The 13101-nt window shown below is 46.1% G+C and overlaps 1 protein-coding gene across 3 annotated transcripts in view; it reads left to right on the forward strand.

The window, feature by feature from the left end:
• Positions 1-13101, forward strand: part of PHYH (phytanoyl-CoA 2-hydroxylase) — a 37771-nt gene that overhangs the window by 4031 nt on the left and 20639 nt on the right. For all 3 annotated transcript variants that reach the window (XM_032244036.1, XM_032244038.1, XM_032244037.1), the window contains exons 3-7: positions 1103-1213; positions 2418-2586; positions 5156-5237; positions 7378-7559; positions 11710-11859. In XM_032244036.1, coding sequence (XP_032099927.1) covers positions 1103-1213; positions 2418-2586; positions 5156-5237; positions 7378-7559; positions 11710-11859 — 694 coding nt within the window. The remainder of the gene's footprint in view (positions 1-1102; positions 1214-2417; positions 2587-5155; positions 5238-7377; positions 7560-11709; positions 11860-13101) is intronic.

The raw sequence follows: 13101 nt of genomic DNA on the forward strand, positions 1-13101 counted from the left end.
GGGTTTCACCATGTTGACCAGGATGGTCTTGATCTCTTGACCTTGTGATCCACCCGCCTCGGCCTCCCAAAGTGCTGGGATTACAGGCTTGAGCCACCGCGCCCGGCAATATGGTCTTAATTTTTAACATCTGAGTCATATTCCACTGAGTGAACATAATGTCAGTAGTTAATTTTTCTTCTATTAATGCACTATTTTTGTTTAATTAATGTGACTATAGTTAATGTTTTGAACATAAGGCTTAAGTTTTCAAATTATTTCCTTGGTCTTAGAAATGCTGGATTGGGCCGGGCAGGGTGGTTCACACCTGTTATCCCAGCACTTTGGGAGGCTGAGGCAGCTGGATCACTTGAGGTCAGGAGTTTGAGAAGAAGTTTGAGACCACCCTGGCCAAAATGGTGAAAGTCCATCTCTACTAAAAATACCAAAAAATTAGCCGGACATGGTGGTGGGTGCCTGTAATCCCAGCTACTTGGGAGGCTGATACAGGAGAATCACTTGAACTCGAGAGGCGGAGGTTGCAGTGAGCCGAGATCACACCACTGCACTCCAGCCTGGGCAACAAAAGCGAAACTCAATCTCAAAAAAAAAAAAAAAAAAAAAAGAAATGCTGGATTGAAGAGCATGAACATTTCTTAGGTTTTTTTTTGTTGTTGTTGTCTGTTTGTTTGTTTTTGTTTTTAAGACGGAGTCTCTCTCTGTCTCAAACTGGTCTCAAACTCCTGACCTCAGGCTGGTCTCAAACTCCTGACCTGAGGTGATCCACCCGCCTCAGCCTCCCAAAGTGCTCAGATTATAGGCGTGAGCCACCACACCGGGCGTCAGGTTCTTTATACATATTTTTAGGTTGTAATTAAAAAAAAAAATTTTTTTTTTTTGAGACACGTATCACTCTGTCACCCAAGCTGGAGTGCAGTGGCACATCCAGTATTTCTTGTAGAGACAGAGTTTCATCATGTTGCCTGGGCTGGTCTTGAACTCCTGACCTCAAGTGATCCACTTGCCTCAGCCTTCCAAGGTGCTGGGATTACAGGTGTGAGCCACTGTGCAGAGCCTGCAATTTAAAAATTTAACTTATTTGGGAATTCTTTTTCTCCTTTAGGTATAGTCTGGATAATAATGTTCTCACCCTGGAACAGAGAAAATTTTATGAAGAAAATGGGTATCTTGTAATTAAAAATCTGGTATCTGATGCTGATATCCAACGCTTTCGGTACAGTAACACTGTTTGTTATTTTACAAAAGTATGTATTGTGTGCATGTAATGAGAATACATGGTGGATTCACTCCTGCATGTACAGATTTTTTTAATTATTTGGTTTGTTGGGAAATATTTAAAAGCATGGGCTCAGGGGCCAGACAGGCTTTTTTATTTTTTATAGAAAAAGGGTCTTGCTCTGTTGTGTAGGCTGGAATGCAGTGGTGTTATCATAGCTCACTGCAGCCTCTAATTCCTGGGCTCAAGCAATCCTCCTGCCTTAGCCACCTGGCTAGCTGGGACCACAGGTGTGCACCACCACACTTGGCTAATTTTTAATTTGTTTTTAGAGATGGGGTTCTCACTATGCTGCCCAGGCTGGCCTTGAACTCCTGGCCTCACCCTCCTGAGTTGCTGGGATTACAGTTGGGAGCCACCACACCCGGGCTTCAGTGTCAGCTCTATAGACACTTAATATCATGTGTCCTGGGGAAATTTACTCAACATCCCATGCCTCTGTTTTCTCATCTGTAAAATGGCAATAGTAATAGTACTTGCCAGGTGTGGTGGTTCACACCTGTAATCCCAGCACTTTGGGAGACTGAGGCGGGTGAATCGTTTGAGGTCAGGGGTTCAAGACCAGCCTGGCCAACATAGTGAAATACCATCTCTACTAAAAATTCAAAAAAAAATTAGCCAGGAGTGGTGGCAGGTGCCTGTAATCCCAGCTACTGGGAGGCTGAGGCAGGAGAATTGCTTGAACCTGGGAGGCAGAGGTTACAGTGAGTCCAGATTGCACCACTGCACTCCAGCCTGGGCAACTGAGCAAGACTCCATCTCAAAATAATAATAATAATAATAATAATAATAATAGTACTTATGTCCTACTGTTGTTAGGACTAAATAAGGTGAAATATACAGAAAGCACATGGAATAGAGCCCATGGTAAGTGCTACAGAAGTGTTTCTATTATATTACAATGTAACCAAATCATAACATTTCCCTACTGGTATGCTAAACTAAGGAATGATTTAATTCTGGTAGTGGATTCCAGCCTGACAGTTCCTCCTCGCTTTCGCTGGAATTATTCTCCTCCAGCTGGAGGTCAACTTAGTACAGAGACACCACCCCTCAAGTCTGCAAACCTTTCCGCAGAGGAGGGCCGGGCAGGTGCTTCAAGCCAGTGGTAATGACATCATTTGCAAATTCAATTTTCTAGGAATGAGTTTGAAAAAATCTGCAGAAAGGAGGTGAAACCATTAGGATTAACAGTAATGAGGGACGTGGCCATTTTGAAATCAGAATATGCTCACGGTGAGAAGATGATCACGAAGGTCCAGGATTTCCAGGAAGATAAGGAGCTCTTCAGATACTGCACTCTCCCTGAGGTCAGAGACCGCCCTTGCTTTGCTTGCGCTTCATTGCCAGTGTGTATACCTGCCTGTAAAACCCGCTGATTTGGCCTAGCGCAGTGGCTCACTCATGTAATCCCAGCACCCTGGGAGGCCTAGGCAGGTGGATCACTTGAGCCTAGGAACTATTATTCTTAGAGCTGGATGTGGAAAGGAGTTGGATTGAGTAAAGTCAGCAGATTTTATTTTAATTTTATTTTCTGGAGATGGGATCTCACTCTGTTGCCCACACTGGAGTGCAGTGGTGCGATCTTGGCTCACTACAACCTCTACCTCCCGGATTCAAGTGATTCTCCTGCCTCAGCCTCCCAAGTAGCTGGGTTTACAGGCGCCCACCACCACACCTGGCTAATTTTTGTATTTTTTAGTAGATCCAGGGTTTCACCATGTTGGTTAGGCTGGTCTCGAACTCCTGACCTCAGGTGATCCACCCATCTTGGCCTCCCAAAGTGCTAGGATTACAGGCATGAGCCACCATGCCCAGCCAATTTCCTACGTTTCTAAAGTGTGGGATCAGTATCTGGTGGTTCATGGCCAGGAGGTATAAATTATTTTAATAGCTAGATATTTATTCTTAAATGTATTGGAAACAACTCAACAGTGTACCACACTCATGATTTCAGGAATGTTGTTAATTAGGACAAGATGAAATTAAAAGGCCAGGCACAGTGGCCCTTTGGGAGGCTGAAGCTGAAGATCTCCTGAGGCCAGGAGTTCAAGACCAGCCTGGGCAACGTAGTGAGACCACTGTCTCTATTTTCAAAAAAGAAGACAAAAAAAAAAAAAAAAAAGGATTAAGTAGAAGAAGTGAGCTAACTGAGGATAGGGAAATCATTGGCTAAATAACAGTACAAAGTATGCCACAAGTTGTGAGGATGGCTCTTAAAGGGTTGGGATTTAGGAAACACCAGCCTAGGGGAATGCCAGAAAATACCAGGCTTTATAAAAAGCAGGTATGTGCCTGACTCCTAGGCTTTTGATAACCTTTCAAGGGTTTCAGACTCAAATTATCAAAATTCCTTATACCCAAGAGCTCAAATAGTGAGGAAGCAGTAGAAAGTGGCTCATTTTTGGAGTCATTTTTTTTTTTTTTTTCAGAATCAGAATTTTAATATCATGGTTTTTTTTTCTTTTTTTTTCTTTTTTTTTTTTTTTTGAGGCAGAGTGTCACTCTTGTCGCCCAGGCCGGAGTGCAATGGTATGATCCCAGCTCACTGCAACCTCCATCTGCCTCCTGGGTTCAAGTGATTCTCCTCCTTCAGCTTCCCAAGTAGTTGGGATTCCAGGCACCCACCACCATACCTGGCCAATTTTTGTGTTTTCAGTAGAGACGGAATTTCACCATGTTGGTCAGGCTGGTCTTGAACTCCTGACCTCAAGCGATCCGCCTGCCTCAGCCTCCCAGAGTGCTGGGATTATAGGTGTGAGCCACTGTGCCCAGTCTCAGTGTTAAGCCCGTTCTGCTTTTCCCCGCTTCATTGCTGGGTTCTGTGTATGAGGTAGCAGCAGCCCAGCTCCCAGGCCCCGTGACTAAACCAGCTCCTCCTGTCACCATGTATTATGAAGAAAAGGCCAACACGGGAACACCATGTCACACGTTCCCGTGTTGGCCTTTTCTTCATCATACGGTGTCTCTCGGCCACTCTGCCCACGTCATTGCTGGTTTAACATCTTTCATCTAAGCCCTGGAACCTGCTTTGCTTATTCACTCTTGCTTCCCCATTTCCTGTCACCGCTTGGTTCCCAGATCTCAGTAATGAGTTGTCAAGTGCCATGTGTCCCCAATTGCCAAATGTCCTCCACACCGCTGTTCTGCTTTCTTCTGGGCTACTCATGACAGCTGTGAATCATGTGGGGCCGTCTGTGGCTCTTTGTATACAGGGGCTCCAACGAGAAAAGAGGAAACTGCCCTCCCACTGAGCAACCCTCTGTGGCTTGGGTTGAGAAGAAAGCTCTATTGACATGTCGTCAAAACTCCTATCTTTCTTGTAGAAAAAAAAATGGTTTCTGGCCGGGCGCGGTGGCTCAAGCCTGTAATCCCAGCACTTTGGGAGGCCGAGGCGGGTGGATCACGAGGTCAAGAGATCAAGACCATCCTGGTCAACATGGTGAAACCCCGTCTCTACTAAAAATACAAAACATTAGCTGGGCATGGTGGCATGTGCCTGTAATCCCAACTACTCAGGAGGCTGAGGCAGGAGAATTGCCTGAACCCAGGAGGCGGAGGTTGCGGTGAGCCGAGATCGCGCCATTGCACTCCAGCCTGGGTAACAAAAGTGAAACTCCGTCTCAAAAAAAAAAAAAAAAAAAAAAAATGGTTTCATTCTCATCTAGCTCAGAAAAAGTCCATTTAATTCCATGTTACAGATTCAGAATGATTTCCCATGGCTGGGTTCGTCATGCCTTGTCTGCGGTGATGTGAAGTTCCACTTGGTTCTTAAACTGTTGCCTCCGTGGTTCTTGCGTGGATAGCTACTGTACTTTGTACCAGCTGCCATACTTCGGATTTCCCAGGAGGTTTGTTTTTGTTTTTTTGTTTCCTTAGATTCTGAAGTATGTGGAGTGCTTCACTGGACCTAATATTATGGCCATGCACACGATGTTGATAAACAAACCTCCAGATGCTGGTAATTATGAGGGGGAGGCAAGAAAAAGAACAATGGTTTCATTAAAATGTGTACGGTTGGCTGGGTGCAGTGACTCATGCCTGTAATTTCAGCATTTTAGGAGACTGCGGGAGGAAGATCTCTGAGGCCAGGAGTTTGAGAGTGGCCTGGGCAAAGTAAGATTCTGTCTCTAAAAATAAAACTTAAAAATATCCAGGCATGGTGGTGCGCACTTGCAGTCCCTGCTCCTTGGGGGGCTGAGCGGGGAGGATCCCTGGGCCCGGGAGTTGAAGGCTGCAGTGAGCTATGATAGCCTGGGTGACAGAGTGAGACCCCATCTCTAAAAAATAAACAAAATACAACCAAACAAAATAATAAGATAAAATCAGTGATATCTAATCATACGTGTAACTATCAAACTTTGGATGAGGAAGTCTTAAAATAACTTATGCTATAACAACAGTGAAATGCGATAATGATTTCAGACACTAACTGTAGAACTGTTGCTGAATTTTCAGATGACTGGCTCCCCAAAAATGCAGTTTAACAGACATAACTGTTCATGTGTCAAAGGTTTCTGACGTTCGATATCGCTAAGCTTGATCAGCTCTTTTTAGCTGTGATAGTGTGAATTCTTGCATTCCTGATAGGGCGTTATTATAATTAATACAATTTAAATTGCAACTATGAGTCACAGACTATAGTTGCCATTTTTTTTTTTTTTTTTTTTGGCATGGAGTCTTGCTCTGTTACCCAGGCTGGAGTACAGTGGTGAGATCTCAGCTTACTGCCACCTCTACCTCCTGGGTTCAAAGGATTCTCCTGCCTCAGCCTTCCAAGTAGCTGGGATTACAGGCATGCGCCACCATGCCTGGCTAATTTTTGTATTTTTCATAGAGATGCGGTTTTGCCATGTTGGCCAGGCTGGTCTCAAACTCCTGACCTCAGGTGATCCACCCACCTTGGCCTCCCAAAGTGCTGGGATTACAGGTGTAAGTCACTGCACCCAGCCTATAGTTGTCTTTAAAATGTCTTGTGCTTGCTAAAATGTAGATTCTAAGACCTCATTGGCAGAGAGACTGATTGAGAAATATAACCCAGGTTTCTATATTTCAATAACCTTCCCCAAGCTGGGCATGAGCACGCACCTATGGACCCAGCTACTCAGGAGGCTAGCAGGGAGGATCATTCAAGCCCAGGAGTTCAAGTCCAGAGATTCTAGTATAGATCACTCGTACTACACTGAGAAATTCCTCTATGCCTGCAGTACAAACCAGCCATGAGAGACTCCCCTATCCTTTCTACCTTTTCTTCCTTCTGATCACCGGGAGAGGTTTATGTGATAGAAGGCAGCTTAGCATTACCAGGTTTCTCCCTCCCTGAAGAGATCAGCTGGCCAGGAGCCAGGCTTAGCGAGCAAACCAGGGGAAAATGTCCATGTGGTCATGGGCACGCCAACTGGACACTGGGCACGGAGTGACTATTGTCCTCGGGGGTGAGGACCTCTTAGCGAACTTTTATTGATTTATTTTTGAGATGGAGTCTTGCTCTGTTGCCCAGTCTGGAGCGCAGTGGCTCCATCTTGGCTCACTGCAACCTCTGCCTCCGAGATTCAAGGGATTCTTCTGCCTCAGCCTCCTGAGTAGCTGAGATTACAAGTGCTAGCCACCACACTCAGCTTTTTTTTCTTCTTCTTCTTCTTTTTTTGTATTTTTAATAGAGATGGGATTTAATTGTGTTGGTCAGCATGGTCTTGAACTCCTTACCTCAGATGATCCACCCACCTCAGCCTCCCAAAGTGTTGGGATTAAAGGCATGAACCACTGCACCCAGGTTTTTTTTTTTTTTTTTTTTTTTTGAGACAGGGTCTCACTCTGTTGCCCAGGCTGGAAGGCAGTGGTGCAATCACAGCTCACTGCAGCTCAGCCTCCAGGCTCAGGTGATCCTCCCCTCCCACCTCAGCCTCCCAAGTAGCTGCAACTACAGGTGCATGCCACCGTGCTTGGCTAATTTTTAGTTTTTTTTCTGTAGAAACGAGGTCTCACTATGTTTCCTGGGTTGGTCTTGAAGTCCTGGGCTCAAGCAATCCGTCTGCTTCAGTTACAGGCGTGAGCCACTGCACCCGGCCTCGAGCATCCTTTAATAGCAGGTTTTCTTTCAGGCAAGAAGACGTCCCGCCATCCCCTGCACCAGGACCTGCACTATTTCCCCTTCAGGCCCAGCAATCTCATCGTTTGCGCCTGGACGGCAATGGAGCCCATCGACCGGAACAACGGCTGTCTGGTTGTGCTCCCAGGCACCCACAGGGGCTCCCTGAAGCCCCACGATTACCCCAAGTGGGAGGTAGGTCTGCCTGTGGCTGAGTCTTGATCTGTCTCCTTTGCGGTTTCTGTTTCACATCAGTATCCAAAAAAGGCTTACAAATGAGATGGCATTTCGTTTCTGAGCAAAACATTGCACTAAGATTTGCAATGAAGATCAGAAACAGTTCAAGGATGCCGGAGAAGACATTCATCACAATTATTTTTTTTTGAACACTTTTTTTTTTTTTTTTTTGAGACAGGATCTTGCTCAACTTACTGCAACCTCCACCTCCCGGGTTCAAGCAATCCTCCTGCCTCAGTCTCCCTAGTAGCCGGGACTATAGGTGTGCACCACCATGCCCAGCTAATTTTTGTATTTTTAGTAGAGATGGGGTTTCTCTATGTTGGCCAGGCTGGTCTCAAACTCCTGACCTCAAGTGATCCAGTGACTTGACCTCCCAAAGTGCTGAGATTAAAGGAATGAACCACTGTACCTGGCCTCAACATGTGTGTGAAAGCCAGCCAAGATGGGGAGCTTGGTTCGGTGCTGTATCGTGTCGAAGACTGTAAAGCTAGCTGCAAAGCTAAGACATAATCACGTGAACCCCAGATGTGTGTGGTAGGCACCAAGTTAGTCTTACTCACTACCTGATGGCCCTCAGAGTAAGGAAGGAGAGGTTGTCTCCTTGCAAATGCAGAGACCGGCAAAGGATCTGGGGAGGCTGGTATTTGACCTGAGCCTTGCAGGACAGGGTAGAATGCCCCATAGGGAAGAGTCTATATGGGAAGGCACAAGGTCAAGGGCAAGCCTGAACCTGACCAAAGAATGGGAAAGACCCGGGGAGCTTGAATTCTAGATGGGCTGGGGGTGGGGGCATATTTTGGGGAGTAGCAGAGGAGGCGAACACAAAAGGGTACATTAGGACCAGATTAGAAAAGGCCGCTATACTAACAAGTCTGCAGTTTATCTGGGGGGAGAATAGGAACTTTTTAGTTTGAACTTTTTAGGACGATCAAAGAGCTTTTAGTTAAAAAAAAAAAAAAAGTTTTATTAAGGTATAATTGTCATGTAAATTGTGTTTTGCGTGTATCATTTGATCATTTTTTACACACGCACACCTGCGAAATCATCACCACAATCAGGACACTCCGTCTTTCCCTTCCCTGCTCCACTGAGTTGCTTTCTGTTACTACAGATTAGTTTGCATTTTTCTTTTCTTTCTTTCTTTCTTTTTTTTTTTTTTTTTTTTTTGAGACGGAGTTTCGCTTGCCCAGGCTGGAGTGCAATGGTGCGATCTCGGCTCACCGCAAACTCCGCCTTCCAGGTTTAAGCGATTCTCCTGCCTCAGCCTCTGGAGCAGCTGGGATTACAGGCATGTGCCACCGCACCCGGCTAATTTTGTATTTTTAGTAGAGACGGGGTTTCTCCATGTTGGTCAGCTGGTCTCAAACTCCGGGCCTCGTAATCCGCCCACCTCTGCCTCCCAAAGTGCTGGGATTACAGTACAGGTGTGAGCCACAGCGCCCCGCCTAGTTTGCGTTTTCTAAAGTGTCACAGACATGGAATCACATAGTATAGATTTTTTTGTTCCAGTCTGGCTTCTTTCACTCCACGTGGTGATTGTGAGGTTCACTGATGCTGCTGTGTATGACGCAGCTCTTGCCCTTGCTTTGCTGAGCAGAATTCCATTGCATGGCTGCGCCGTGGTATGTTCATCCATTCAGCTGTTGATGTGTGAAACTATTCAATGCATTTCAGCTCATGAGTGATGGGGTCAGATGAGCTCTTCGAGGACAATCATGTCATGGTCTGGTGCAGGACACATTGGAGGTATAGGAGTCTAGAAGCAAAGAAACCAGTGAGATGACTAGTAACATGTTAGGTCTAAGGTAAAAAGATCCTGTGGGACCCAAGGTGGGAGAATCCCTTGAGCCCAGGACTTCAAGACCAGCCTGGGCAACATAGTGAGGTCCCATCTCTAAAAATAATAGTAATTGGCTGGGCGTGGTGGTGTATGTGTGTAGTCCCAGCTATTCAGGAGGCTGAGGCAGGGGAGTCACTTGAACCCAGGAGTTTGAGGCTGCAGTGAGCTATGCTGGTGCTACTGCACTCCAGCCTGGGTGACAGAGCAAGTTCCTATATCAAAAGAAAAAGCATGCCAGGTGCGGTGGCTCACTCCTGTAATTCCAGCACTTTGGGAGGCTGAGGCGGGTGGATTATCTGAGGTTGGGAGTTCAAGACCACCCTGACCAACATGGAGAAACCTCGTCTCTACTAAAAATACAAAAATTAGTTGGGTGTGGTGGCATATGCCTGTAATCCCAGCTACTAGGGAGGCTGAGGCAGGAGAATCGCTTGAACCCAGGAGGCAGAGGTTACAGTGAGCCAAGATTGTGCCATTACACTCCAGCCTGGGCTACAAGAGTGAAACTCCATCTAAAAAAAAAAGAAAGAGAAAAGAAAAGATCTTAGAATCCCATGATGCTGTGAATGGAATGAGCCCCCATTGTTAACGCAGGGAGAATGAGTTGTGATTCGGTAGGAAGTAAAAAACATGGTTTTAAGAACTCCTGTCTCTGCTGGACACAGTGACTCACGCCTGTAATCCTAGCACTTTGGGAGGCTTAGGTGGGTGGATCACTTGAGGTAAAGAGTTTGAGACCAGCCTGGCCAACATGGTGAAACTCTGTTTCTGCTAAAAATACTAAGATTAGCTAGGCATGGTGGCATGCTCCTGTAGTCTCAGCTACTTGGGAGGCTGAGGTAGGAGAATCACTTGAACCTGGGAGGTGGAGGTTGCAGTGAGCTGAGATTGCACCAGTACACTCCAGCCTGGCCGACGGAGCAAGACTCCATCTCAATAATAATAATAATAATAATAAAAGAATGTCTCAGATTTCTGGCACCGACAATTAGTGTCAAATGAAAATATGTGAGTGTCTGGATCCTGATATAAAACCACTTCATGTGAAACTCATCAGTGAAGCTAAGGTTTAGGTAAAGTTTGGTGCAAGCAACTGCAGTGCGCTTTGGCTGACGGAAGGCAAAGGGAACAGTTTGCAGGGCTTCCGGAGCTCGTAGAGCCTCAGATACCCTGCTCAGATGCAGCCTGGGAGGTGTGACTAGCTTAGTGTGGGCCACGCCTTCACCCTGGCCAGGAGAGCAGGGCTCTGGGTCAGAGTCTCAGCACTGTCTAAGAGGGATATAGTCATTCCCAAAAGGAACTGGGGATGCTGGTAGGAAGAGGAATGGGCTGCTTCCTTCACCCTGACTCAAGGTGCTTCTGATGTCAATTTCTTTAATAAAGACATAACCCCATTACCTAAAGCAGTAACTAATTTGGGAAATAGTTACAAACACACACAGCGTTTTAATTTACTATTCTTTCATTATTCTGGATGTGACATAAGTGCTTTTGAGCTCAAAAAAATTGAGCATTTTCTTCCCCCTATTTTGGGAAAATAGTTAACTTTCCAGAGATACTCCTGGATAAGAGATGAAGGATCTTTTTAAATATCTAGGTGAGGAGGAGAACACTTACAGATTCAGGTTAGAAATGCCTAGGAGATAGCTGCGTCAACCACAAAAGGCAAAGCTAAGCTAGATCTTCCTGTACAATGCGGTCATGAAGGGCAGGTGGAAAGTCCACATCGTTCATTTGCTCCAAAAAAATCGGTGACTTAAGTATCTATTATTTTTTGAGACAGGGTTTTGCTCTGTTGTCCAGGCTGAAGGGCAGTGGTGTGATCTCTGCAACGTCCCCCTCCTGGCTCAATCGATCCTCCCACCTCAGCCTCCTGAGTAGCTGGGACCACAGGCTCACACCACCACACCCAGCTAACTTCTGCAGTTTTTGTAGAGATGGGGTTTTGCCATGTTTCCCAGGCTGATGTTGAACTCCTTAGCATAAGCAATTCTCCCAAATTGGCCTCCCAAAGTGCTGAGATTATAGACATGAGCCACCATGCCTGGCCAACATGTGACTCTTACAAACCAGATATCTGAGAGGCTTCTATATACTAAAAAAAAAAGTAAGCATTTAATTTAGACATTTAAATTAGACATTTCTTTCTCTTGGGAGAAAGAAATGCTTTCTTTCCCTGATGTTTGCTTTCCCTGTTGAGCAATTGACACTGTTTTCAATTATGGTACTCCCTCAAACATAGACTTGGCTTACTTCGTATTCTAGGGGGGAGTTAACAAAATGTTCCATGGGATCCAGGACTATGAGGAAAATACCGCCCGGGTGCACCTGGTGATGGAGAAGGGAGACACTGTTTTCTTCCATCCTTTGCTCATCCATGGATCTGGTCGGAACAAAACCCAGGGGTTCCGGAAGGTAAGCATTCACATTGCTGCACCTGCTGCAGAGCATGGGTTAGAACCAAAAATTGTATTTAATTTATTTAATTCAAATTAATTAAATAAAATTTTAATTTAATTACATTAACATTTTAAAGATTTGTGGCTTTTGGTCAGGCGCAGTCACTCACGCCTGTAATCCCAGCACTTTGGGAAGCCGAGGTGGGCAGATCACCAGCTTAGGAGTTCGAGACCAGCCTGACCACATGGTGAAACCCTGTCTCTACTACAAACATAAAAATTAGCCAGGTGTGGTGGTGCATGCCTGTAGTCCCAACCACTCAGGAGGCTGAGGCAGGGGAATCGCTTGAACCCGGGAGGTGGAGGTCGCCATGAGCTGAGATTGTGACACTGCACTCCAGCCTGGGTGACAGAGTGAGACTTTGTCTCAAAAACCAAACAAAAAAAAAGTCAAAGCGGGTCTCATTCTGTCGCCAGGCTACAGTGCAGTGGCAGGGTCTCATCTCACTGCAACCTCCACCTCCTGGGTTCAAGCGATTCCCCTGCCTCAGCCTCCTGAGTAGCTGGGACTACAGGCACGTGCTGCCACGGCCCACTAATTTTTTGTATTTTGGTAGTGATAACGTTTCACCATGGCCAGGATGGTCTCAATCTCCTAACGTTGTGATCCACTTGTCTCGGCCTCTCACCTACAGGCGTGAGCCACCGAGCCTGGCCATTTGTGGCTTTTAACCAACCTGAACTTTAGTCCGATTTATTTACCAGAAATAGATTTGCTTACCTTGGACTTTTGTGTTCTTATCAGTAAGAAGCCAGGTGACCTCATGATCATGATCAGTATTGACCCAACCTTGTCAATATTGATCTTAAAATCTAGGTGCAGTGGCCCATGCCTATAATCCCAGCACTTTGGGAGGCTGAGGTGGGAGGATCACTTGGGCCAAGAATTCTAGACTAGCCTGGGCAACATGATGAAACTCCACTATTAGGCCGGGCGCGGTGGCTCAAGCCTGTAATCCCAGCACTTTGGGAGGCCGAGGCGGGTGGATCACGAGGTCAAGAGATCGAGACCATCCTGGTCAATATGGTGAAACCCCGTCTCTACTAAAAATACAAAAAATTAGCTGGGCATGGTGGTGCGTGCCTGTAATCCCAGCTACTCAGGAGGCTGAGGCAGGAGAATTGCCTGAACCCAGGAGGCGGAGGTTGCAGTGAGCCGAGATCGCGCCATTGCACTCCAGCCTGGGTAACAAGAGCG

Source organism: Sapajus apella, unplaced genomic scaffold (assembly GCF_009761245.1).
Source record: "Sapajus apella isolate SASKATOON/1434 unplaced genomic scaffold, GSC_monkey_1.0 scaffold53, whole genome shotgun sequence".
Lineage (NCBI taxonomy): Eukaryota > Metazoa > Chordata > Mammalia > Primates > Cebidae > Sapajus > Sapajus apella.